This window comes from Rattus norvegicus, chromosome 2 (genome assembly GCF_021556685.1).
Source record: "Rattus norvegicus strain SHRSP/BbbUtx chromosome 2, alternate assembly SHRSP_T2T, whole genome shotgun sequence".
Taxonomy (NCBI): domain Eukaryota; kingdom Metazoa; phylum Chordata; class Mammalia; order Rodentia; family Muridae; genus Rattus; species Rattus norvegicus.
In genome coordinates, this window is record NC_141535.1 from 245,120,001 (window position 1) to 245,144,592 (window position 24,592).

Sequence of the window (24,592 nt, forward strand, 5' to 3'; positions counted from 1 at the left end):
AACCCTATCTCCCGATCTCCTCTTCAGGAACAAGATTACAAGCACAAGCTGCTAGACCTCTGCTTTTTTTTGTGTGTTTTATCATCGGTTCTAATGCTTGCACAGCAAGCACTCCACTGTCTGAACTACTTTTCCAGGGTTAAACTTTACTCTTGAAGGAGGAAAATCAAAACTGAGGAGCCTCAGATAGGTCTCACCATAACTAGCATGTCTGATGTTCTTAAAAAAATAGGACTAAGGTGTTTCTACTTGTTTGTCATCTAATCTCCACTCTCAATTCAACTTCATGTCTAATATATGATCAAAAACAAAAGCAAAAAGATGTCAAAGTGATCGATATTTCTATTAACAAAGTAAACTGCACTGGAGAGACTGCTCTGCCTGCCCCTTCAAAGGACACAAGGCCACCCACGTCAGGCAGCTCATAGCTGCCTGTCATTCCAGCTCCAGAGGACCTGACAGCCTCCCCTGCCCTCCTCAGGCACCCCTGCACGGCATACATTCACATAGGTATAGACACACATAAGTAAAGTAAGCAGGTATGAAAACTGTTTTTCTTTCATTTTCTATTTGCAGAGCTTGGGAAGGTTTATGCCCCCACCAGTGTGGGAGACACGCTGGTAACACGCAGCTACTGTGACTTTGCGCACGCTGTAAATCTGTGCTTGTTTTCAAATGCATTTGGTGGGGGTTTTCTTTCCTCCTTCAGTTTTGTCTACAGTTACAATGCCAAATTCTTCTTAAGACGTTACATGGGAACATTAGTTACATGGTGCTCACAAGTGAGAGGTCAATCAGATACCTTGCCATTGCTGCTAAGACAAGCATTCACGAGCCTGTTTCCTCTGCTTTTGGCTTGCAGAACCTTCACACCCGTGTACTGCCCCAGCCCCCTGAGTGGCATCACACCTCTACTCTATGTGGCTCAGACAAGACAGTCAAATATCTTAAAAATTCTCCTGCAGTATGGAATCCTAGAAAGAGAAAAAAACCCTATCAACATTGTCCTGACAATACTACTTTACCCCTCGAGAGTGAGAATAATGGTTGATCACGAGTTGATTGACATTCAAGAAGATGCCAAGACGTGTTTAACGTTATGTTCCAGAGTGCTTTCTGTAATCTCAGTCAGGGAGATAGAGGTAAGCACAACACTGCCCTTTCCAGGGGGTGGGGAGTGGGGTGAGGGAGGCGATAATCAGAGAAGCAGAGCAACACTTTTGGGGGTTAAGCGGAGCTGTGTTCCATGGGGGAAAAGCAGCATTGCTCTTTGGGGTGCAATCTACCATCAGTGGGTGTTGTGAAGGCAAAAGTGCACAGTATTTTTAATTTATGCATTATCTCCAATCGTGAATTAACTGTGCATATGTTCAGTAATTAAAAATGAGGCAAAATTTGAACTAGCTAAAATTAGTCCTTCAAACGTTGGGTTTTATTACCATGAACTTCAAAATGGCAAAGATCAATGTCCTATAGACATTTTAGTGTTATGCAAATTGTTATATTTCAATAACACTCTATATTAAGATTTCTATATTATAAGAAAATAAGTTAAATTTTAACAGCTCTTCTTAACAGTAGAATATTTTAAAACGACAGCTCCATTTCTTCCCACAAATACAACCACATACCAAGAAATAGATTTTTCCATTCAAGATCCCAATGCAATTTAAGCATTATAGAAATATAAAGACATAAAATATTTATTCAACTGAAAATATCTCTCAGAAATACAGGTATCATTCCTTAATAACATTTTGGGACTACACCAAGTTAGAGAAGAAAATCAGCCATAAATTGGGAATGTTCATTCTTTGAAATGAAAATGACAGTATTAAACTGTATCTTGCCCATTAGCAGCAAGAAGTTAATTAATCTGTATATAGAGGTTAGTCCTATCAATTTAACCAGCTAGCTTAACAAGGAACCAACAGTTCTTCTAGTCTTTAAAAGTATAAGATTAAAAATAGACTTATAAGAGGCATAAAATGCTGATTTTTAAATGCCTTGATAATAAATACTAATGTGTGGTCACCTGTAAGGCAAACAAATTGTTCTGGTTATAATTGGCAACCTATTTTTGAAAGAGAACATACTTATTTTTTTAAATTTTTTATTGGTTTATTTATTTACATTTCAAATGTTATCCCCCTTCCTGGTTTGCCCCCTACCCCCTGCCTCTATGAGGGTGCTCCTCCACCCACCCACCCACCCACCCTCACCTCCCTTCCCTGGCATTCCCCTACACTGGGGCATCCAGCCTCAACAGGATCAAAGGGGTCCCCTCCCACTGGTGCCAGACAAGGCCACCCTCTGCTACATATGCAGCTGGACCCATGGGTCCCCCCATGTGTACTCTTTGGTTGGGGGTTTAGTCCCTGGGAGTTCTGGGTGGTCTGGTTGGTTGATATTGTTGTTCTTCCTGTGGGGTTGCAAATCCCTTCAGTTCCTTCAGTCCTTCCCCTAATTCTCCCACTGGGGTCCGCGTGCTCAATCTGATGGTTGGCTGCAAGCATCCTCGTCTGTATCGTAAGGCTCCGGCAGAGCCTCTCGGGGAGCTCTTTTTGGTGTCTTCATTTGTTTTGACATCTTTGCTCCATAGTAACTGGTTGGTCTGCATGTTTATTGCAGAATACATGAATTTTAGACCAAGTAAAATTATAACAAAAAATACTAGGATAGAATTGATCAAAGTCACTTGAGAAGCAGAGTCTATAGTCAGGCTCCAAACAACTGTAGTGAGGATGTCCAGTGGAGAAGCACAGTGTGGAAGGGAGTCAGGTTCACCTGCCTGGGGAGCTGGTTCCTCTGCACCTCCATCTCCTCTCCTCATATCTGAGGCATTTAGATGTCTATACCACACCTGTTTAAGCACAGACACTGTATCTACTTTGCATACCTGCTAACAATCTGGAGTACATGCTATAGTTGAATATGCATTAGCAATTCTTTAATCACTGAATAAATAGTGAATATATGGACATCTACCATAAGTGTCAAGTGGCCTGGACAGTGAAGGTTTGTTTTGTTTTTAGCTTTTTTTACTATTATATGTGTGGTATAGTTGGAGGTCAGAGGGCAGTTCTGTAGAGTTGGTTCTCTCTTTCCACTGCTATATAGGTCCCTAGGAAAATCTCTCTTAATGCAGCAGTATCTTTTCCTTAGCATTTAATCTCCAAAACAGAATCTTTAAACAGATGTCTTCCTAAAACTTAAAAACAAAACAAAACCAACCCCTCCTGGCATTTTACGTGGTTTGGGTCCAACTGGGTAACATGTATGATTTACATCATCTGTTTCCAACTCGAAACCAATAGAGTCCATTTTAGCTTTCCAGATGACTCCTGCATGTGGCGGTGGCGGTAGTGCCTCTAGAAAGGATGACAAGGCAGAAGATGATCCATATGAACTGAAGAGCTTACCTGTCCACAATTTAAATTTTGTTTAGTGCCTTTCTACAGATCACTAGGAAAATAAAATCGGAATAAAATGCCTGTAAAGTAAGAAGGGCTTAGATAAAGGTTCTAAGGGTTATACAAACTCAGAATCTCCTTTCTGAATTTGAATAAAATATAAAACAAAAGTGCTGAATCCTTCAGACCATTTTAATCATTACAGATAGCATTTTCGTTTTTTTTCCCCAGACACAGCTGAACTTAGGAAGACGCCCAATTATTCAAAATTGGTTGGACTACATCCCTCCAACAAGATACAAAGATCCATGTGAACTCGTCCACCTCTGCAGAATAACCATTAGGACCCAACTGCTGGCCAACAATATGCTCCCAAATGGAATATTTTCGCTTCTAATTCCTACTCGTCTACAAAACTTCCTGAATTTAGAAAGCTAACATGCATCATTATGCTGTTCCTTAGGATAATAGCACTGTACAATTTAGAAGTTAATAAATTGTTAACTTCACACAACTCTGCTGTGCTTCCGAGAAGATGTGTTGTGGGGATAGAGATGCCCCAGCGGTTAAGAGCATTAGTGGCTCTCACAGCAGACCTTGGGTCAGTTCTCAGCACCCACAGAATGGCTAGCAGTCACCCACACCTTCAGTTCCAGGGGCTCTGATGCCTGCTCCTGACCTCTGTGAGCATCAGGCATGCACATGGTACCCACAGAAGACAGATCTTCATATGCCCTACGTAGAGCACTTTAGTTACCACACAACTTTACCCGTTACCTCCCATGCAGTGTGGAATACATTCTGTGCAGTAGATAAAAGGAGGTCTATTGGGTATAATAACACAATATTCAGGAAGTGCTAGGCACTCTGGAGGAAAGCCTCATAAGGAGCTGAGACCACAGCAAAGCAGTCTTTACGGCCAAGAGAACTCTGCTCATCTCAACTGCAGAAGCTAGACACGTTTGTAAGTTTGCTGGAACTCAGAAGCTGCACATCACAGTCACTTCGACCCTTGGCTCTAGGCCTGAGATAAGCCCTCTGCCTTCCACTCCCCTATGCTTTTTATCTAGAGCTGCGCACTACCTTGCTATAGATTTAATCTGTGGGACAAAGGTGTAACAAGCAACACGACTGCTGAGGTGGAATAAAGGAAGTGTATTAGCTGCTCTCTGTTAATGGGATAAGGCACCATGACCAGAAGCAACTTACGGAAAGGTTTGGCTCACAGTTCAGAGAGGCTACATGTCCACCATGGGATGGGGTAGAGGGAGGCATGGTTCAAGAGGTAGGAAGCTGACAGATCACATTCAACTGACACAGGAAGCAGAAAGAGTAAGCAGAAAGTAAGGCAAGGCTTAAATTCTTGAAGTCCACCCCCAGTGCCATACTCCCTCTAGCAAGGCTCCTCATCCTCAAAGTTCTACAACCTTCCTGAACAGTGCCACCAACTAGGGACCAAGTGCTATAGAGGATCATTCTCAATCCAAACACCACAGGAGGCCTGCTGAGAACTGTGCACAGTCACAGTGAAACACCACAGGAGGCCTGCTGAGACACTGTGCACAGTCACAGTGAAACACCACAGGAGGCCTGCTGAGACACTGTGCACAGTCACAGTGAAACACCACAGGAGGCCTGCTGAGACACTGTAGGCGGACACAGTGAAAGGCTGGGTTGTGGGCTCCTTATCTATAACATAAACTCGGGCCAAAGACAACTAGCAAAGACAGCAGTAGCTCTTAGAGCGAGGCGAGCTGCTTCCCAGTGCTCACCTCAGACATGGCAGCCTGATGTCTTCAGCTCACTTGCTGTGCAGCTGCTGCTGCTGCACACAAAACAGCATAAGAGAAAGTAACTTTAAGAAATAAACTTTTTTTCCTTTGAGACTGGATTTCTCTGTGTAACCTTGGCCTTAGAACTCGCTCTGTAGACCAAGCTGGCCTCAAACTCACAGATATCTGCCTGTCTCTGCCTCCCAAGTGGTGGGATTAAATGTGTGCACCTTACCACCACCCCAGTTAATAAGCCCGGTTTTAATTTAACATCTAAAACAAAAAGAGTTTTCAGTGATGAACTCTTAGAAGTCAGTCTATTGGCATTGAACGCTGGGTTAAAGGAAGGGTGATGTGTCAGGAATGATCTTGATATATCTCTATTTGCCCCTGAGTGTTGGACTGCTCAACTCCTGTCCTCATGCTGTTCTGACTCTCTGCCTCCTCCCAATCTGCCAATACCTGTCCCTCTTCTGTGCCTTCTTACAAAGCTGCCATAAACCTGAATTATCTGGCTCTAAGGATAAAACATAAAATAATCCATTGGAGATGTTAATTAAGATGCAATGAATGGAGCCAAGCATGGTGGAACTTATTTTTAATCCCAGCACTTGGGAGGCAGAGACAAGCAGAGATGTGGCCAGCCTGGTCTACAGAATGAGTGAGCTCTAAGACAGCCAGAGCTCCAGTTATACCCTGTCTCAAAAAGAAAGAAAAAAGAAGCGATTAAAGTTCAACTATTCTGATTCTCTTTCAAAGACACGGCAACAGGGAATACATAAATAATTAAACAAGAGAGTATATATACTTAAGGCACGATGTGAATTTAATTTCTCAAAAAATATGCATTTCATTTGCATTATGACTTCTTGAATATATCTGGCTATTGATGTTGGAATAGTGAACCAACAGAAATAATAAACTTTTCTTTTTCTTTGAGACAATGTTTCTCTGTGTAGCCTTGGCTGAACCAAGATTAATAAAATCAATAAATGGACCCAGATCCTTCTGGGAGAGAGCTGGATCCTTAGAAGTGCTGACAATCCTGAGAGCACACATGAAACCACCGCTTAGGCTTAAATCCCTGCCCAAGAGGAACCTGCCTGGGGCCCTCCGGATACAGGAAATGAAGAGCCGTCTGGGACAGGATCCTTCTGGTTCCTGTCTGTGCCCGGAGTTGACCCTATGTCACAGCTCTCTGTACCCAGATCCCCCTGGCAGAGAGCTGGTCTCCCAGGAGTGCTGCCACACGGGCTCACAGGAGGGTAAGCCACTGTCAGAGACAGCAAGACCAGCTAACACCAGAGATAAGCAGATGGCGAGAGCCAAGGGCAAGAACCTAAGCAACAGAAACCAAGGCCACTTGGCATCATCAGAACCCAGATCCTCCACCACAGCAAGATTTTGATTTAAAATTGCAACTCATGATGATGTTAGGGGACTTTAAGAAATATAGGACAACAAAGGTAAACAGGTAGGAGTCCTTAAAGAGGAAACACAAAAACCAACCAAAAAGGTGAAGGAATTGAACAAAACCATCCAGGATCTAAAAGTGGAAATAGAAACAATAAAGAAATCTCAAAGGGAGACAACCCTGGAGATAGAAAACCTAGGAAAGAGATCATAGACGTAAGCATCACCAACAGAATACAAGAGATGGAAGAGAGAATCTCAGGGGCAGAAGATACCATAGAAAACATTGACACAAACATCAAAGAAAATGCAAAATGCAAAACGCTCCTAACCAAAAACATCCAGGGAATCCAGGACGCAATGAGAAGATCAAACCTAAGGATAATAGGAATAGAAGAGAGTGAAGACTCCTAACTTAAAGGGCCAGTAAACATCTCAACAAAATTAAAGAGGAAAATTTCTCTAACCTAAAGAAAGAGATGCCCATAGTCATACAAGAAAGGATTGAAGGAGCTGAAGGGGTTTGCACCCCAATAAGAACAACAATATCGGGGTTGGGGATTTAGCTCAGTGGTAGAGCGCTTGCCTAGGAAGCGCAAGGCCCTGGGTTCGGTCCCCAGCTCAAAAAAAAGAACCAAAAAAAAAAAAAAAAAAAAGAACAACAATATCAACCAACCCAAGCTCCCAGGGACTAAACCACCATCCAAAGAGTACCCATGGCTCCACCTTCATATGTAGCAGAGGATGGCCTTGTTGGGTATCAATGGGAGGATTTGCCCTTGGTCCTGCCAAGGTTTAATGCTCCAATGTAGGAGAATGTAAGGGCAGGGATGCGGGAAGGGGTGGGTGTTTGGGTGGGGGAACACCCTCATAGAAGCAGGAGGACAGGGGTGGGGTGGGGGAAGGGATAGAGATTTTTGGACCAGAAATCAGGAAAGGGTATAACATTTGAAATGTAAATTTAAAAATATCCAATAAAAAAGGAAAAAAAAGAAAGTGGTGTGTGTGTGTGTGTGTGTGTGTGTGTGTGTGTGTGTGTTTAAAAACTCTATGAAGGTTAAAAAGATGGCTCAGTTGTTAAGAGTACTTCTTGCTATTTATTCCACAGGACCTAAGTTAGAATCCTAGGACCCACACTGGGAGTTTCGAACCATCTGATAACTCCATTTTGAGGGGTCCAATGCCCTGTCCTGGACTCTTCTGGTACCAAATGGCACACAGACAAAACACAGACAACGTGAACCAACCACAGCCTATGCAGTCTGTGAATAATTTTGTTGTTCCAATTACTATGAATATTGCAATTCCTAAATAAATGATTCAGGGTGTACCCAAGTCCAGGGACTTAGCTGTTTGAAAAACTGAAAACTACAGGGTAGACCTGAGAGCTATGACTTTATGAGCAAGTCACTGAGGTGGAATGGTTAGAGAAGCATTTGAGAAAAGAAAGGCTCTTTCCTCCTAGGAAATAACTGACATGGTTTTGTTTTTGTTTTTGTTTTTCTCTTTTATAAAACAAGGACTTTTTAGTAAACTCGATATGGTGGTGAATGTGGCTTGCCTGTGAGGCACTGATTTATAAAAGAATCACACTCCTTTGAATGTGTGCTTATTTCTGGTTGTTTCCACAGTATTATAGCAGCATAGTATTTGTGTGTATGGAGGTCAGAGGACAACTGTGTGAATGAGTCTCTCATTACTGTGTGTATGTTTACATACATGTTTACAGGCATGTAAACCATGGTGTGTATGGAGGTCAGACAACTATGTGGATAATTCTCTCATTTACTGTGTGTATGTTTATATACATACATTTTTACAGGCATGTAAACCACAGTGTGTATGTGGAGGTCCGAGGACAATTGTGTGAATGAGTCTCAAATTACTGTATGTTTACATACACATTTACAGGCATGTAAACCACGGTGTGTATGTGGAGGTCAGAGGACAACTGTGTGAATGAGTCTCTCATTACTGTATGTTTACATGTTTACAGGCATGTAAACCATGGTGTGTATATGGAGGTCAGAGGACAACTGTGTGAATGAGTCTCTCGTTACTATGTGTATGTTTACATACATGTTTACAGGCATGTAAACCATGGTGTGTATGTGGAGGTCAGAGGAAAACTGTGTGGATGAGTCTCTCATTACTGTATGTTTACATACATGTTTACAGGCATGTAAACCATGGTGTGTATGTGGAGGTCAGAGGACAACTGTGTGGATGAGTCTCTCATTACTATGTGTATGTTTACATACATGTTTACAGGCATGTAAACCATGGTGTGTATGTGGAGGTCAGAGGACAACTGTGTGGATGAGTCTCTCATTTCAGCACAGGTTCCAGGAACTGAACTCAGAAGACTGGGGTTTATATAATGAAGCAATTTCTGGCCTGAAATAAATAAAATTTAAGCAAAAGAAGAATGTTCCCTGGGAATAGCCAAGAAAGCCAAATCGGCATTGTCTTCCTGTTACCTTTTATGTAATAAGCGTGGCCACAAAATAAAAACTAGAAAGGAGGCGACGAGCAACGGCCTGACTGCTGAGCACTGGACGCAGGGCTGCTCATGCCCCTGCCCCAGTCTCACTTGCTGCACTACAGTGCTTATCTCCACCTTGAGGGACGTCTTGACTCAGACCTTCCCAATCCCCAGCACCACTGTATGGAGTTCAGGGTCACTTGGTGTTAGGACTTGGAGACCCCAGTTAAGATGTGGTTAAATCATGAGCATCAGAACAGAAGGATGCTTACAGGAAGCTTCAGACCTAGTCTTTACTGTATATTTGAGGCTAGAATACTTCTGTTAACATTCTAAACATACACTCATAGGAACTACAAACTTAAGCTTACTTCACAAATGAAAACTATTGTACAATTTTTCTAACAAAAACTTTTCTTTAAAAATTTGTCCCTTTTTTTTGAATTGGATATTTTCTTTACGTATACTTCAAATGTTATCCCCTTTCCTGATTTCCCCTCTGGAGTCCCCCTATCCCTTTCCCCTTCTCCCCGCCACTATGAGAATGTTCCCTCCCATCTCCCTGCCCTGGCATTCCCCTACACAGGGGCATTTAGCCTTCTCAGGGCCAAGGGATTCTCCTCCCATTGAAGCCCAACAAGGCCATCCTCTGCTACATATGTGACTGGAGCCATGGGTCCCTCCATGTGTACTCTTTAGTTAATGGTTTAGTCTTTGGGAGCTCTGGGTTTTTTTTAAGCTATTGTAATAAATATTTTTCATTTAGAGTTCATAGGTGAACATTCTGAGGTTAATATACTATAATTTTCAATTAAAATATAAAACTGAGCAACTAAGATACAACCCTGTATACACTGTGAACTGATCACTCCTCAGTCTTCTCTGGAAGGTCCGCAGCCCTGGGAAAGTCCCCTTCATACTTCTTCTTGAGATTACTCAGATATGTCCGCAGCCTGTCCGGCTCCAACTGAGAGTTTCGAGCGACCTGGACAAGCCTTGTAGCCAGATGGTACACAGCTCTCTGCCTATCCATCTCAGGGGAACTCCTTCTGTTTTGCTGTTATCAAAATATGAGATTAAAATATAAATGCATATTTAATTTATATTTTTATATTATTTTATCTCATTTCATAGAAATAGGAACTCAAGGTCTCACACATGCTTTAAAACATGCTATCTTGGAGAATTAAATTTCTCATGTACATATACCACTTTATGAAGGACTTGAATCCTTGCAATTGACATTTAAAGAAGAAATCCTTCTAAATCAATCAAATTCAGAAATGAAATACCAAAAAGTAACAGAAACTCAGCAGAGAGAGGAGTCTGCAAACACATTTTGTTTTAAAGGTGTGGATGGGCAGTGTGGGCTGCTATGCAGTGACTGTAAATGTCATCCAGGGATAAGATGAGTCCCCAGAAAGCCCCCTGCCAAAAGACACAGCAGTTGCAGCTAACAGAAAACATTGCCTAAGGAGCAAAATGCATTTGAAAATAAACATAAATGGAAATCTATAATTATGACTGATTCTTAACAAACCATACTTAAGAATTTCTAAAAATTAATATTTAAAATATAGTCTAATAGGACTTAAAGGTTGGACAGAAAGTAAGGGTTTTTTTTTTAAACTTCTAATCTACAACTCTGACTGAAGTAGGTAAATCAACAATTTCTACCCTAACAACTTGGAAAATCTTAGTAAGTTTCCCAGTGTTCTCTCTTAAAGTCTTTCTTGGTGGCAGACAATTCTCTCTGTAAATACACTTCCCCTCTTCCAACACAGTAAAGTGAGTAAACTTCAGTGCAGCAGAATAAGACAGTCATGTCTAGTCATCTGTTTGGTGCCTTAATTAATTACTCTTCTTTATATAAAAGCTGGGGTATGTTTCAGGCACTGAAGCTTGTGTCTGCGTGTTTCTGGGCCTACAATCGTGTGCAGCGAATGTGATAACGGAGCTCCAGCAGCGTACAATCTCGCAGTCCAACGGCCTGCTGTGAGCTACTGACTGGTGGTTATGGGGAGGTCTGTAAGAAGGAGGGATGCGCAGTGCAGAGAAGGCAAGCTCACTGCCAGCACAGACCAGGAAAGCTCACAAAGGACAAGAATGTAGAACCAGTCTTGACTGACCGCAGTGCCAAAACTGGAGAATTCTGGGTAGAGAAACAGTCAAAGCAGGGGTAGTAGAGACCTGAAACACAACCAGGGAGATGACACACATCAGAAATGCAAATGACATGAAACTGACTGAGGTAGGATAAGGGAGGCATAAGCAAACAAAAGAAGACCCTAAAGCAAAACTGGGCAACCCAGAACCCCAGGCACCTTAAAACTGCATGCTCTGAGCAATTGCAGAAGACTTTAAAGGCTCAACTTCAACTTGTTAAGCGGTGTCTGACAGCTCCTGATTAGGCATGGTGACTATGCACTGGGAGACAATGTGGAAAGTGTACAGGGTGGATTAGGAAAAGAGTTAGCAAAAGTCTTAATGAAACGTGCTTGTGAGGAAGGGGCCACAAACAGCTGTGATGGAGAGGGACACTTGATGTGAAGACAAGAGCTTCTTTTTCCCCCCAACAGATGAAAATTTGATTTTTTATTTAAAAACTGATGAATATATTGAAGGGTGGCTGGCAAGATGCCTCAGAATGTAAAGGTGCTTATCACCAGACTTGATGACCTTAGCTCAATCCTTGGGACCACATGATAAAGAGAAGCAATTCCTGTTCCTTGTCCTCTACCCTGCTCAACAGCATGTGAGTTTAAATGATCTTTAAAACATTTTTAAAAGATGTTATAATAAATGTGGAGAAATGCACATGGATGCAGGGTTAGTGGAACTAGCAATGGAAGCTGCTGGGGAAAAGACTATGACCAGTGTAGACTATGACCAGTGTAGACTATGACCAGTGCAGACTATGACCAGTGCAGACTATGACCAGTGCAGACTATGACCAGTGCAGACTGCACAGAAAGGGGCTGGAGGCAAACACCTTCCAAACCAACACACTGGGCACGTAAGAAAAGGAAGGGCTCTCGTGGAGAAGGACGAGGTCCTGAAAGCCCCACAGGATCAAACTTTCCCGGGGAATAACCACCAGGCACCAGGTAAGAGCTGGGAAAAGACAACGAAGCAGGGTTCAGGGGATGGGGACTGGGATATGGGGGATGGGATGTGGGGGATGGGGATGGGGATGGGGATGGGGATGGGGATGGGGATGGGGATGGGGATGGGGATGGGGATGGGGATGGGGAAGCACAGAGAATAGGTGGCTTCTCATTAGTTACAGCTTAGGAGAAAGTTCGGTCTGTAAGTGAGTCATGGGAGAGGCCAGGAAGATTACTGTCTGGAGCAGCAGTTCTCAACCTGTGGGCCATGATCCCCTGTGGAGGTTGAAAACCCTTTCACAGGAGTTACATATCAGATATCCTGCATATCACATACTTAAATTATGATTTACAACAGTATAACAGTATCAAAATTACAGTTATGAAGTAGCAATGAAAATAATTTTCTGGTTAGGAGTCACCACAACATGAGGAAATGTATTAAAGGGTTATGTTAGACAATCGCTGACACAGAGCAGAAGGAAGAGATGTGCGTGAGAAGCAGTATAGAAGATTTCTTTGAAAAAGCACTAAGCATATGTGAGAGACGGAGAGTCAAGTGAAGAAAACATGGAGGCAAAAGGAAGACAGAAAGCTAAGAAAGTAGATCATAGTGGGGAGGAAGGAGTAAAACGTTACTTGACAATGTCTGAAACAAGGTTTCTCGAAAAAGATGGCATTGGGGAAAACGCAGAGTCCAACTCGGGCAGGGGCAAGATGGTGGAGACAGAAACACTGCAGGGTCGCATCCAAAAGAACTCAAGAAGATGACTGTGAGTTCTTTAAGCGTGCATCAGGAAATTATTTACAGACACAGGGTCATCAAATACTCAAAGCACATGGAGATGCCTTGACAAAGTCACCTAAGTCAGGCCAATGAGCAAGGGAACAATCGGTGACAGGATGAGTATACAAATTAAGTTGAACATAGAGATTCGCAGTGGGAACACTAGCCCGCATGAGTACTCTCGACGCCATTAGGGAGACTAAAGAGAAGAGAGAGCTGGTTGGTAACACGGGATACATAACGTGGGATACAGAACATGGGATACAGAACATGGGATATGGAACATGGGATATGAAGAACTAGGTAACGAAAGGGTCTTCAGAATGAGAACAGTGCCCGAAGGGCTGATAAGTAATTCAAAAGATGATTCGGCAAGTAAAGTCACAGACAGTTCAGAAAACCAAAGGAAAAAAGCACACTGAAAAAAAATGATAAACTAAAACCAATCAAAACAAACAAAACTAAAAAAATAAACCAAAAACAGCACAACAAAAAGAATGAAACAGACAAGTAACTATTCATGAAGAAACTTCCTACACTACAGCTAGCTCCATATACTCCACACTCTGGATTTTTCAAACACTATGAAACAAAAGAAAAAGGATTCAATTTGTAAGTTGACATGTGACTTCCTGTTGGACCTACTGTTTCTTAGCAAGCCACTTAACTTCTATGAACTTAAAAAGCTGAAAGCAGAATGATCCTCCTACAATTCACCATTTAGACATAGGACCATTTACTTCATAAAGAAAACAGGTTTGGGGTTGGGGATTTAGCTCAGTGGTAGAGCGCTTGCCTAGCAAGCGCAACGCCCTGGGTTCGGTCCCCAGCTCCGAAAAAAAGAAAAAAAAAACAAAAAAAACCAACAAACAAACAAACAAAAAAAACCAGGTTTAACCTATGATAATGGAAAGAAGAGCTTTGAAAGGTAAAAGATTCGAATGTTGCAGTCTGCGTTTTAAATGCACATTTCAAACAGACTTGCTCTCCCAAAATAAAGTTAGCGGCAATTATTCACAGGAGCAGAACTCTGTCTGTTAAACACAACAGGAAGTTGAGATGTGAATGAATGGAATGATTAATAATAATAAAAAAGTACCAACTTGATCTTTTAAAGAAGAGATTTTCTTAATTAAAAATTGGATTTTCTATCTTAAATTTTTGATTATGAATATATTTAGATCAAGAGCCATAATAGTACATATAGAAATATTGTATGTACTTTCCTACTGTAATGCCATCCACCAAAAACAAAAACAAAACATGACAAAGCAAAAACCCACGCTAGAGTTAAAACTAGAAAACAGCCAGCCTTCTGTTCCTGGGACTGACACTCCCTGCCGGCAGCTCATCCTCCCTCTTCACCCGGTGCTGCCCTTGCTTCTGCAAGCTTACCCACACTTGACTGCATGCACACCAGGTAAGGCGGGCTTGAGTGGCTGTGTCTAGCTGCATGAAGTTCTTTACAGTACGCTGTGTCATACAGCAAGCAAATGCAGACTTTAAGGTCTTATTTCTACAAAGTTTGGGAGGTGTTTGGTTTTTACCGAGATTTGCCTTGTAATTTGTGTTGTGATCTCTCTGGCATCCAAGACAATTGATGGTGGAAGTGAGGAGGCCTCTGCAGCTTTTAATCCTAAAATTACAGAAAATGGACATTAAATCATTGTTGCTGTGTAGTCTTGGCTGTGTGCTCTTCAATCCAGCAGACAGTTCAGTGAGCATGAAGTCCTCCATGACTACCTTACACAAACGCCAAGTGCCAACTCCGCCCCCCTCGGCAGACGTCCCTCCACAGGCTTCCTAAGGATGCCAACAGTTTACTCTCTCTGAGGGTCAGAAGCAGCAGAAGCAGCACCGTGTTCACCCAAATGACTGATTTCTGTGCTTACTAAAATATGGCTGACACTTTTAACTCACTGAATCCTGATGACTCCATATCCAGGACAGATTACCTCCATCTCACCCAATTCCCAGCTGAATGGAGAGTGAGAAGGCTTTACTAACTATGTGATGCAGGAAAACTGCCCAGTTCACTTCCTACTTTAAATAGTAAAGCAGGTTTCATTTTCCTCACAAGAGTCATATCCATAGATAAAAGTGATTTTTGAAGACTTCAATGTATGGAAAGTTGAAAATTTCCAGAACATGAGAATCTGCATGTTACACAGTTATTTACATAGAAAGTAGTTGACAAGAATTTAAGAATGTCATGGTTTGAACACACACACACACACACACACACACACACACACACACACACACACACACAGAGTGATCGTTTGTATATGCTGGGTCCATGGAGTAGCAATATTAGCAGGTATAGCTCTGTTGGAGTGGGTGTGCCACTGTGTGTGGGGGCTGTAAGACCCTCACCCTAGCTGCCTGGAAGCCAGTGTTCTAGCGGCCTGCAGATGAAGACGTAGAACTCTCAGCTCCTCCTGCACCATGCCTGCCTGTGTACTGCCATATTCCTGCCTTGATGATACCGGACTGAACCTCTGAACCTGTAAGCCAGCCCCAATTAAATGTTGTCCTTCTAAGAGTTGACTTGATCATGGTGTCTGTTCACAGCAGTAAAACCCTAAGACACACACACACACACACACGCACGCGCACGCACACGCACACGCACACACACACACACACACATATATCCTGGAGCGTGCTTAGTAGACCAGGATAGCAGACTCAGAGATCCACCTGACACTGCCTCCCCAGTGATTAGATTAAAAGCATGCACCACCACCACCCAACTGATGTATTCCATTTTTAAGATTTTTAGATTTAACTATAAAATACCCCGAGAACAAAGTGACTATGGAAATGAGTGTATAGGAAATACGATGTGTAAAATTATACAATTTACAAATGCAATCTGTTGCACTGAGGCTGGAAAGACGGCTCAGTGATTAGAGCCCTCACTGCTCTTCTAGAGCACTGATGTTCAACTGACATTACTGACGGGACGGCTCCCCACCATCTGTAATCCAGTTTCAGAGGCTCCGACTCTGGCCTCCTTGAGCACCAGCCACACAGGGGGTGCACATACATACATGCAGGCAAAAACCTCATACACATAAAAATAAACAACCTTTTTTAAAAAAAAAAAAAACTTATACTTTCTACAAGCCAAGGCTCCCAGGGCTTTCTTGGGTTGTTCTAATGCTACAGTTCAGTTGTAATGTATCAGTTCAGTTGACATAAATGACAAGCAAAGAACATAAACCTATATAATATGAATTCGTCAAAGAAACTAGGCTGTTAGAAAGCATATAAACACAGAGAAGTATGTGGGACAGGCAAACAAAGGAGAAAGAGGTCTGCCTTAAGAGACATGCATTGTTTTGATGTCTACATTTAAATTCTACATGCAGTACCATAGTTTTTTTCTTCTGTGAGTCCCCTGGAAAGTTTGTAAGTATACAAAATTGCATCCTTATTTCTTGAGGTATTCTTCACATGCTGAACTTCAAAATGCATGTTTTCTACATTAAGATACAGGGTGTCTATATGGCACAGTTCCAGGAAATGGGTAGTGAAGAGTGTAAATGCCTAGAACATAACAAACAATGAGTATGAGTACTTTTAAATTATCTGAAAAACCTATTTCAACTATTTTTAAACATAACACATTAGCTTAACTTTCCAACTAGCTTGGCAAAGACAGGAGTAAAACCATCATCTCAGAGATAGACATGTTCAGGTCATGGGTTTTGAAGTTTATATCCAATGAAAGGTCAACTTTGTTTGCACGTGCACAACATATGTGAAAGAGACTGCCAGGCATGGAGGAGCACACCTTTAATCCCAGCACTCAGGAAGCAAAGGCAGGCAGATCTCTGTGACTTTGAGGCTACTCTGGTCTACAAAGAGAGTCCAGGACAACCAGGGCTACAGAGAGAAACTCTCTCTCAAAAACAAAGAAACAAACAAACAATAAAATGCCATGAGAAAAAGACTAAATTCCAAAGTAAAGAGATAAAGTTGAGCAGAGATAAAGCGACTCAGAAAGGTGGCCACCTCTTAGGGAGGCGCCACAGCTCTGCCACAGCCTCACAGCACTTTCCTCAACACTGCGCCCTTCACGCTGCATCTCCTCCTAGAAGGACTAGCAGAACATGGAGTTAATGCACTTTATTAGGTATTTAAATTCTCAAGGCTTTTATTTTATGTTTGTTTTTTTCTTGTTTTCTTTTTTTGGTGCCAGAAATTAAATTCAAGGAGAAATTCCCTGAGCACTTGAGGGGCAAAGGCAGATAGAGCTCTGCGAGTTCAAGGCCAGCCTAGTCTACAGAGCAAGTTCCAGCTAGGACTGCACAGAAAAACCCTTCCTCAACAACCCCCCCCCCCAAAAAAAAAGAGCTATTACACTTAAGAAATAATAGAGGATTGGTTGAAATTTAAATGTCATAAATCCCAGCATCTGAAAAGCTAAACCAAGAAAACTGCTGAGTTTGGGACCAGTTTGCAATACACAGAGAATATAGGCCATCTAGTAAGGGTGTATAACAAGATTCTGTCTCAAAAGAAAGAAAATTAAATATTTGGCTGGCAAATGTCTCAACCAAAGATAACAGCAAAAAAGCATGAAGATTTGACAATATTACACATAGAAATTCCCCCCAACCCATGACCAGTAGTTTGGATACAGCGGGGTGTGTCCTGGATAGGTTAACTGGTCAGAGCTGAGCCTCAGTATGGCAACCCAGGGAGATGGAGAGTAAGAAAGAACAAAGCTGAAGACATTTTGAATAAAATTTCCATTTTGAATAGGGGTCAAAGTTTAAGTTCCCAAGACCTTCCTAGGTAACTGACATGCTGGTTGGCTGAGAGAGAGAGAGAGATGTACGTGGGTAACTGACATGCTGGTTGGCGAGTTGAGACATGAATGCTAGACAAGATACTCTGCCATAGTTGAATAATCCAACCAATGGAGCAGCATAACTGAACCACAAAGACACGTTCCTAAGGAAGCCCTCTCCCTAATTGCTGGGATAACTTGGCACATCTGCCCGCAGCATTCTGGCTCAGGGTCACAGCTCAGCTCCTGAGTCTGTTCTGCAGCCCTGATTGATCAGTAGCAACCTGAATACATCTTTGTGATCTGCTTAAATACTCACTAAGATGAACGTTTGAAGACACAGTTAGCTCCCGAGTTGTGCTGTTGTCCCTGATTGAAATGCCTCTTGTCATTTCTTGGGTTTTGTTAGACTTTTGGACCCCAACAGAGGGACCTTTAAGAGGAGTGGTTTAGTGGGAGATCACTGGACACAGCTTTTGGAAGGAGTTACTCTGGTCTTGTGGAGTGAAACTTATGGGAGTTGCTGACATAAAAGAGTAAGTCTGGCAACTGACTGGCCTTTAAACTGCTGAGCAGTTAATGACTGACAACTGTGTGCTTAGCGACATGCATCAAGGGCTGCAGATGCAGCTCTGTGATAGAGAGAGCACTGGCTTCCCAAGAGCCAGGTCATGACTTAGGTCCTTTTCAGCATGCACACATGCACACAAGACCTTTATAAACTATTAGGTTAATTCAGTAAAAAAATAACTTTCGACTGCCCCTAGAGCCCTTGCAGGCTTGGCTGCTGTGTCACGTGGATGTCAGTAGGGGGCAGAGAGGAGAGAGGCTGTCTGTGCTCAGTGTTCTGACCTATGGGCATCTGAATGATTAACGTTCACTGAAAAAAGTGAGCCTGAGTCTGGTGCCACAGATCCCATGAGGGAGTGAGTCTGAGACAGATGACCTCCCCATGGGGCCACGCAGGTGGCCCAGGTAAGGAGCAAGCCCGAGATGACCACCAGTCTGGTGCTGTGCAGGCCTGAGGGGCCAGACCATAGGTGAGATGACCCCTTCCTGGTGTCAGAATGCGTGGGTAGGGCCTAACACTCCTGAGACTACACCTATAAGGCAACCTCAGCAAGCCCCGGGCACCACTAAGAGGAGCGAGTGAGTGGTGGAGAAATGAAAGAGAAGGAGAAGCAGAAGGAAGTGGGCGCAGTGAAAAGAGACAGAACTGGAGACTCGAGGGTCGTGAGGAACAGCCTGATATGAGTAGCCAGTGATGCCACCTCAGACCATGGTGGGGTGGTCCTGGCCTGTGTGGCAACAGAGGGTCACATCTGGGTCCATGACCCTGCAGCAGCAAGGGTCTGTTACCACCAAAGGACAGATAGCCAGGTCTAAGCCGCTGCCTGTGGACATGTTGATGTGTGAGGACTAAGCACTGGTCCCACCCCTCACCTGGGCATCCTGGGAGCTGGCCCTGGTGCCATGAGAGCAGGAGGGCTGAAGCCACACCCAGACAGCTGCAGTACTCAGAAGAGTGAGCACAGACATCACCCAGGAAGCACAGCAGAGCTAGCCCTGGATGTGGGAATTTCGAGTGAGCCAGCCCCAAGGGAGAGAACATGGGAAAGCCCACCCTGCCACTCATCTCCCTTGCAATGGCATGTATGAAGGAGAGATACTCTCCTTCCTCTTTGCCCCTTGCCACTTGTGACAGGCAGGGGGCCTGGCCCTAGGGTCATGAGAGCAGGAGAGCTGGCCCTGCCCCTCACCAGCTGCAGCACTCAGGAGAGCGTGGCATGTGCCTGACCTGAGCAGCACAGGAGAGCTGACCCTGGTGGAATGGGAACTGATGAGTTATCCCCAAGGGCATGAGAGAGGGAGAACTGGCTCTGCCCCTTGCTGGCTTCCAGAATGGATGGGTCAGCCAGGGTAGAGAAGGAGCGTGCCTTTGTGATGTGGGTGTGGGAGAACTTACCCATTTGCTTACACGTCAGGAACTACCCCAGCCCAAATCCAGAGCTTTAAGTTGGTCTACCTCAACATCTACCTCATCTGTGAACTGTGGAGTGTCTGAAGGGGCTAGTCCTGCAGATCCAAAGCTGCAGGATCTCCATGACAAAGAACAACAGGATGTCCAAGAACAGGATGTCCAAGAGGAGTCCTGATGAGGTTCCGGTACTGAGTATAACAGAAGCCAGAGGCCTTTAACCAGACCAATGACTCATTGAAAGAACATTTGCAAGTAAAGAAGTGTGGACAGAAGGGCACACCGTGGGACACACTGGGACACACTATATCTTCCACAGTGAGGTTTTCCTCCCTCCAGTGGGGGGGGGGGGGGTGGGTATGAGAGGAGGGGAGACAAGTGGGATTAGGGTGCATGATGGAAATTCACAAAGAACCAATAAAAAGTTGTTTTTTAATGATATCTTCAGGGCCTATAGATTACAAACATTGTGCTAGACACCAAAGAATGCTTCTAGGTTAGAAAACTAAGCATCTTAAAACTAAGAAGCAATACCAGCTTCCACTTTTCTACTAGAAAGGGGGTCTTTAAAGTGTTGTTAAAGACAACTATTCTTAGGCATTGCAGAAGACCACAGGAACGTTCAATCAGGAAATGGATATTGTATCAGTTAGGGGTCTCAAAAGAATCAGTCCAAGTGTGCGCATGTGTGTGGTATGTGTTTACGCAAGTGTATTCTCTATAAAGATTTCGTTCATGATCACAGAAGCTAACAGATTTCATATACAACGGTGGAATTTTTGGTGAGCTAAAGTTTCAGGAGACCTGTGAGGTAATTCTAACAGAACGCCACCAGGCTTCAATCGGGAAGGACATGCCAGAGTTTGAGGACAGCAGAAACCATCCTGTAGACGGCCAGCAGCCAGACCAGGGCTCTGCTGACTCATGGGACAGTCAGCCTTCATGGTCTTTCAGCTTTCAGCCTGCAGGGCAGGGCCTGGGCCGACCACTGAAGGCTCGCTCGATGCTCAGTCTACACTCATGTGTCTACTTCTAGAAACATCCCACAGATAGAATCCAAATACTTTTCAACACTGCTTGTAGCCAGTCAGACTGACATATAAAAATAGCGACCACAAATACTAACTTGCTTTTTATCTAAAGTGATATAAGGTCTTGTTCATGTGAGAAATTCTGGCTGACATTTGAAATTACATAAAATGTGTGTTAACACTACTTTTATTAAATATATGAGATAGTTTTTCACCCTCTATAATGAACTATTGTGAACTCTTGTTTAAGGTTAAAAAAACTCCTTAAAGATGCTTTAATGTATTTTTTAATTATGGAAATGTGTTTTTACATTTCTCATATCTAAATATATTTTAAATAGTCATCTATGAAGTAATTTTCCAAATTAGCTTAATAACAAAGCAAAAATAACTTTTACAAGATTCATGAGAAACTGTTTTCTTTAAAGGATGCTGTTTCCTCTGGGTATTTTGTTCTATGATGCCTCAGAGATTGTTACATGTGTAACGTGCTGTCTTCAAATTGTCAGATTCTGTAATATGTAACATCTTCATGTTTTGTTATTTGATTTGATTAAATTAAAGCCAACTGACTTTTGCATTATCTGTAGGTCTCAATTTACTCATTGATATCTTGTATACACAACAGTAATTATTTCTACTTTCACCAGAAATCAAACAAAAATCCCTGTAGTATGCCTTTTTTACCCAAAATTGTTTAAAGAGCTACTTTTGGGTGCTGACACAATGCGATCATGTTGCATACATGAAACAGGCCATTTAGGATGAACAGGGCATACCTTTGTGCTCAGCAGATGCTCACAGACAGCATAAGAAATCCCAATCCCTTCTTCTGTATTAGTGCCTCTGCCAAGCTCATCAATCAGTATGAGTGACTTGTCGTTAGCATTGTGAAGAATATATGCTATCTGGAAGACATAATTTTAATACTATTCATTAAACCCAAGCAATGCTGTTTTCTTAAAAAACAGTGAAATTGGTCCCTTTATAAATATGTCTGAAATTTATTTTAATAGAGAAATCCTGCTGAGCAGAAAATAACATATTGCTTCTCTTTCTGGCAATCTCATAACTAATAATTCCATTTGAATACTCCATATATAAAAACAGACATCTACATATGTATGAGACAACAAAACAGTATTATCTACAACATGAAGAAGCACATCAGTGAACATTAAATGCTTAAATAAGACACAAAGATGGCCGTTCTCTTCTCCACAAATTACCAATCACTGTTATACAATGTTGAAAACCAATTCAAAATATATTTACTTGAAAACATACTTATATTTGCTAAAGACAGAACAAGATATTAAAAAACATATTTGTTTAACAAATTTAAATCCCTGGCCAACAAATAACAAGACTTAAATTGATAGAAATTCTTTCCCTCTGGAGAATATCAACCTCTTTCTCAAATACAGACTTCCACTCAATTGCATTATAACAGACTAGCTTTTTGTGCAAGCGGGCTCTATTTAAAAGATATGCTTCCTAGGAGACAGAGGCACTCAGCTACACTGCCAGCACTTAGAAAGACAGAGGCAGGTGGATCTCTGTGAGTTCGTGCCCAGCCTGGGCGGGCTAGAGATAGTGATATCCTTTCTCAAAAATAAATAAATAAAAGACAAACCTTCGTGTATCTAAACTATTGATAGAATCCTCACAGGCATTCTATACATGCTAAGTAAAAATAATGTGTTTCTTTTTTTAAAACCTCACCTTCTATGACACATCAGAAAAGAAACCTAAGCTCACAGTGATGCATGCATCCTTCCGAGCACAGACGTTCTAAGTGCTCTGCCTTGGGCACAGGTAGGGTTTGCTCAGATCAGAAAGGGAAGGGTATACATGTTTGTGGGGAGCAAGCATTCTCATTCCCCTTGTTTATATGGGCAAAGACAATGACTTTTAAAGCTAAAGGACAATTGATTCTATGTGAAAACACCACTGCCTTCTGAAAAGCCTGTCAGATACCCCACCATGGCTGCCCAGAGCTACGTTTTCTGTGAAGCATCGGCTTCCATTTTGCCCAGGACTCACTAGGAAGCTGTGTCTGACTGCCCTCTGGCTCTCAGGAACTGAAGCGCACCAGTAACTCTGGATGCTTGGACACTTGATGTGCTTCTAAAGAAAGGGAATATTGCTTAGTTACCTCTTTCATTTCTTTCATAAATGTTGAAGAGTTTGTTTCAATATCATCATCAGTGCTGATTCTCGTAAAGATCTGCGCAGCAATCCTGAAGGAGGCGTACTGTGCTGGGACGAAGGAGCCTGTGAAAGAGAAGCAGCACTTCCAATAGACAGGAAGGTACCACAACAGCGCGCCCCTCGCAGAATGCTGGACGTGGAGTCAGTACGGCCCTGGCTCTCTGCTCACTGTACAAGCTGGGACTTAAACCCTTTTGCACAGGGAAGACGGGTGCCTTTGGTACCTGCCTCACAAGTCACGCAGAAACCCAAAGGTTGTGGTGCTTGATGTGATGCTCAGCCACATCCAAAGAAAGCAGCCACTTTAACCTTCATAAAGGATTAGTTATACAGCTAACCGATAAATCATGTTCAAAAGAGAAACAGGCACGCTAATGAAGCTCACAAACGAAATCTGATAGAAACATGTGAGGGTCAGGCTGATGAAAAATCACTGTAAAACACAAATAGTTGTGTCTGTGCAACCATGCAGAAATGTGTCCAAAGCAGGACAGTAAAAACCAAAAGAAAGATGAGTTATATTCCATGAGTCTATTCTTATGCTATTGAGCTATCTACTCTCCATTTGAAAGCAGATCTGAGTGTTAACCCATTTTTCTACATAATGTGACATGAAAGTCATTCTAACATCATAAGACAAAACAAACAATGTAGAATGGGAAACATCTCTCACAGAGCCCTGTGTAGACAAAGGTGATGTAATGGGAGGGAAATGCAAGTGAAATTAGTCCTGGATCTAGGGCAAAAGAAGGATGGGGACAGGGCCTGGCTGAGGAAGAAAGGCCCACTGGAGGTCATGTAGCCTGGTAGCCAGATTAAACTTCCTCTCCCCTTAATAAGGTCCCATCCAGCAGCACTGCCTGTGGTCTCTTAGCTCTGGGGAAGTCCTTCCTGCCTCGCTCCCCTCTCAGGATCCACCAGTTATGATCGCAGGTGGTCACGCTGCTACTGGTGGGGAGGCAGAGCTTGGACGGCAACTAAGAGCAGTGTAACTTGTCTAAGATGCAGGATCTCCAGGCTACTCATATATATGCCTTCAAGCTTCAGTTTACTTTGCACTCAGGCCTGACAATATACAGACAGACAGACAGACAGACAGACAGACACACACACACACACACACACACACACACACACACACCAGAATTTAAGATGAAAGTGATAAAAAGTAAACTAAGTGCCTCAGACAGTTGAACACCTAGCACAGGAAGAGGAGGTCACTCTGGGATACATAAGAGAACCAGATCAGGGCTACTGAGTGAAAAGCATGCGAAGCCAGGTTTCAATTTAGTGCAGTGCCCCCCCATCCTCTCATCCCCCTTCCCTTCTTTTCTTTAAGACAGGATCTCTTACAGCCCAAGTGGGTTTCAACTACATACGAGAGCTTGGCTTCTGATCCCCTGCTTCTCCACCTCCCTAGTACTGCTGGGATATGGGTGTGAGCTGCCATGACTGGCCTCCTATAATTCACAATCAGTTCTCAGAAAAATTAGCTGTAAGACTTATGTTAGATCTAAACATGAAGACATATGTAACAGTGCTGGAACATTGGCAGGCATTTACCCACATGTACATGTATACACACAAA

At 42.8% G+C, this 24,592-nt stretch overlaps 2 protein-coding genes, 1 long non-coding RNA gene and 1 other non-coding gene across 4 annotated transcripts in view; 3 read left to right on the forward strand and 1 right to left on the reverse strand.

The window, feature by feature from the left end:
* The window catches only part of Asb17 (ankyrin repeat and SOCS box-containing 17), a 12,224-nt gene extending 8,346 nt beyond the window's left edge, over positions 1–3,878 (forward strand). The window contains 2 exon segments of the mRNA NM_001109676.2: positions 863–1,142; positions 3,645–3,878. Of these exon segments, the coding sequence (NP_001103146.1) occupies positions 863–1,142; positions 3,645–3,851 (487 nt within the window). The 3' untranslated portion in view covers positions 3,852–3,878.
* A 5,484-nt stretch (positions 3,879–9,362) lies between these two features.
* The window catches only part of Msh4 (mutS homolog 4), a 50,613-nt gene continuing 35,383 nt past the window's right edge, over positions 9,363–24,592 (reverse strand). The window contains 5 exon segments of the mRNA NM_001106477.3: positions 9,363–10,140; positions 14,525–14,613; positions 16,358–16,532; positions 21,570–21,698; positions 22,949–23,067. Coding sequence (NP_001099947.2) covers positions 9,949–10,140; positions 14,525–14,613; positions 16,358–16,532; positions 21,570–21,698; positions 22,949–23,067 — 704 coding nt within the window. The 3' untranslated portion in view covers positions 9,363–9,948.
* Positions 13,686–15,520, forward strand: LOC147996632 (uncharacterized). Its single transcript, XR_015672735.1, has 2 exons — positions 13,686–14,397; positions 14,571–15,520. It is a non-coding gene; the product is annotated as an uncharacterized LOC147996632 (long non-coding RNA).
* On the forward strand, positions 18,538–18,665 carry LOC120101327 (small nucleolar RNA SNORA17). The gene has a single exon (XR_015679397.1). It is a non-coding gene; the product is annotated as a small nucleolar RNA SNORA17 (small nucleolar RNA).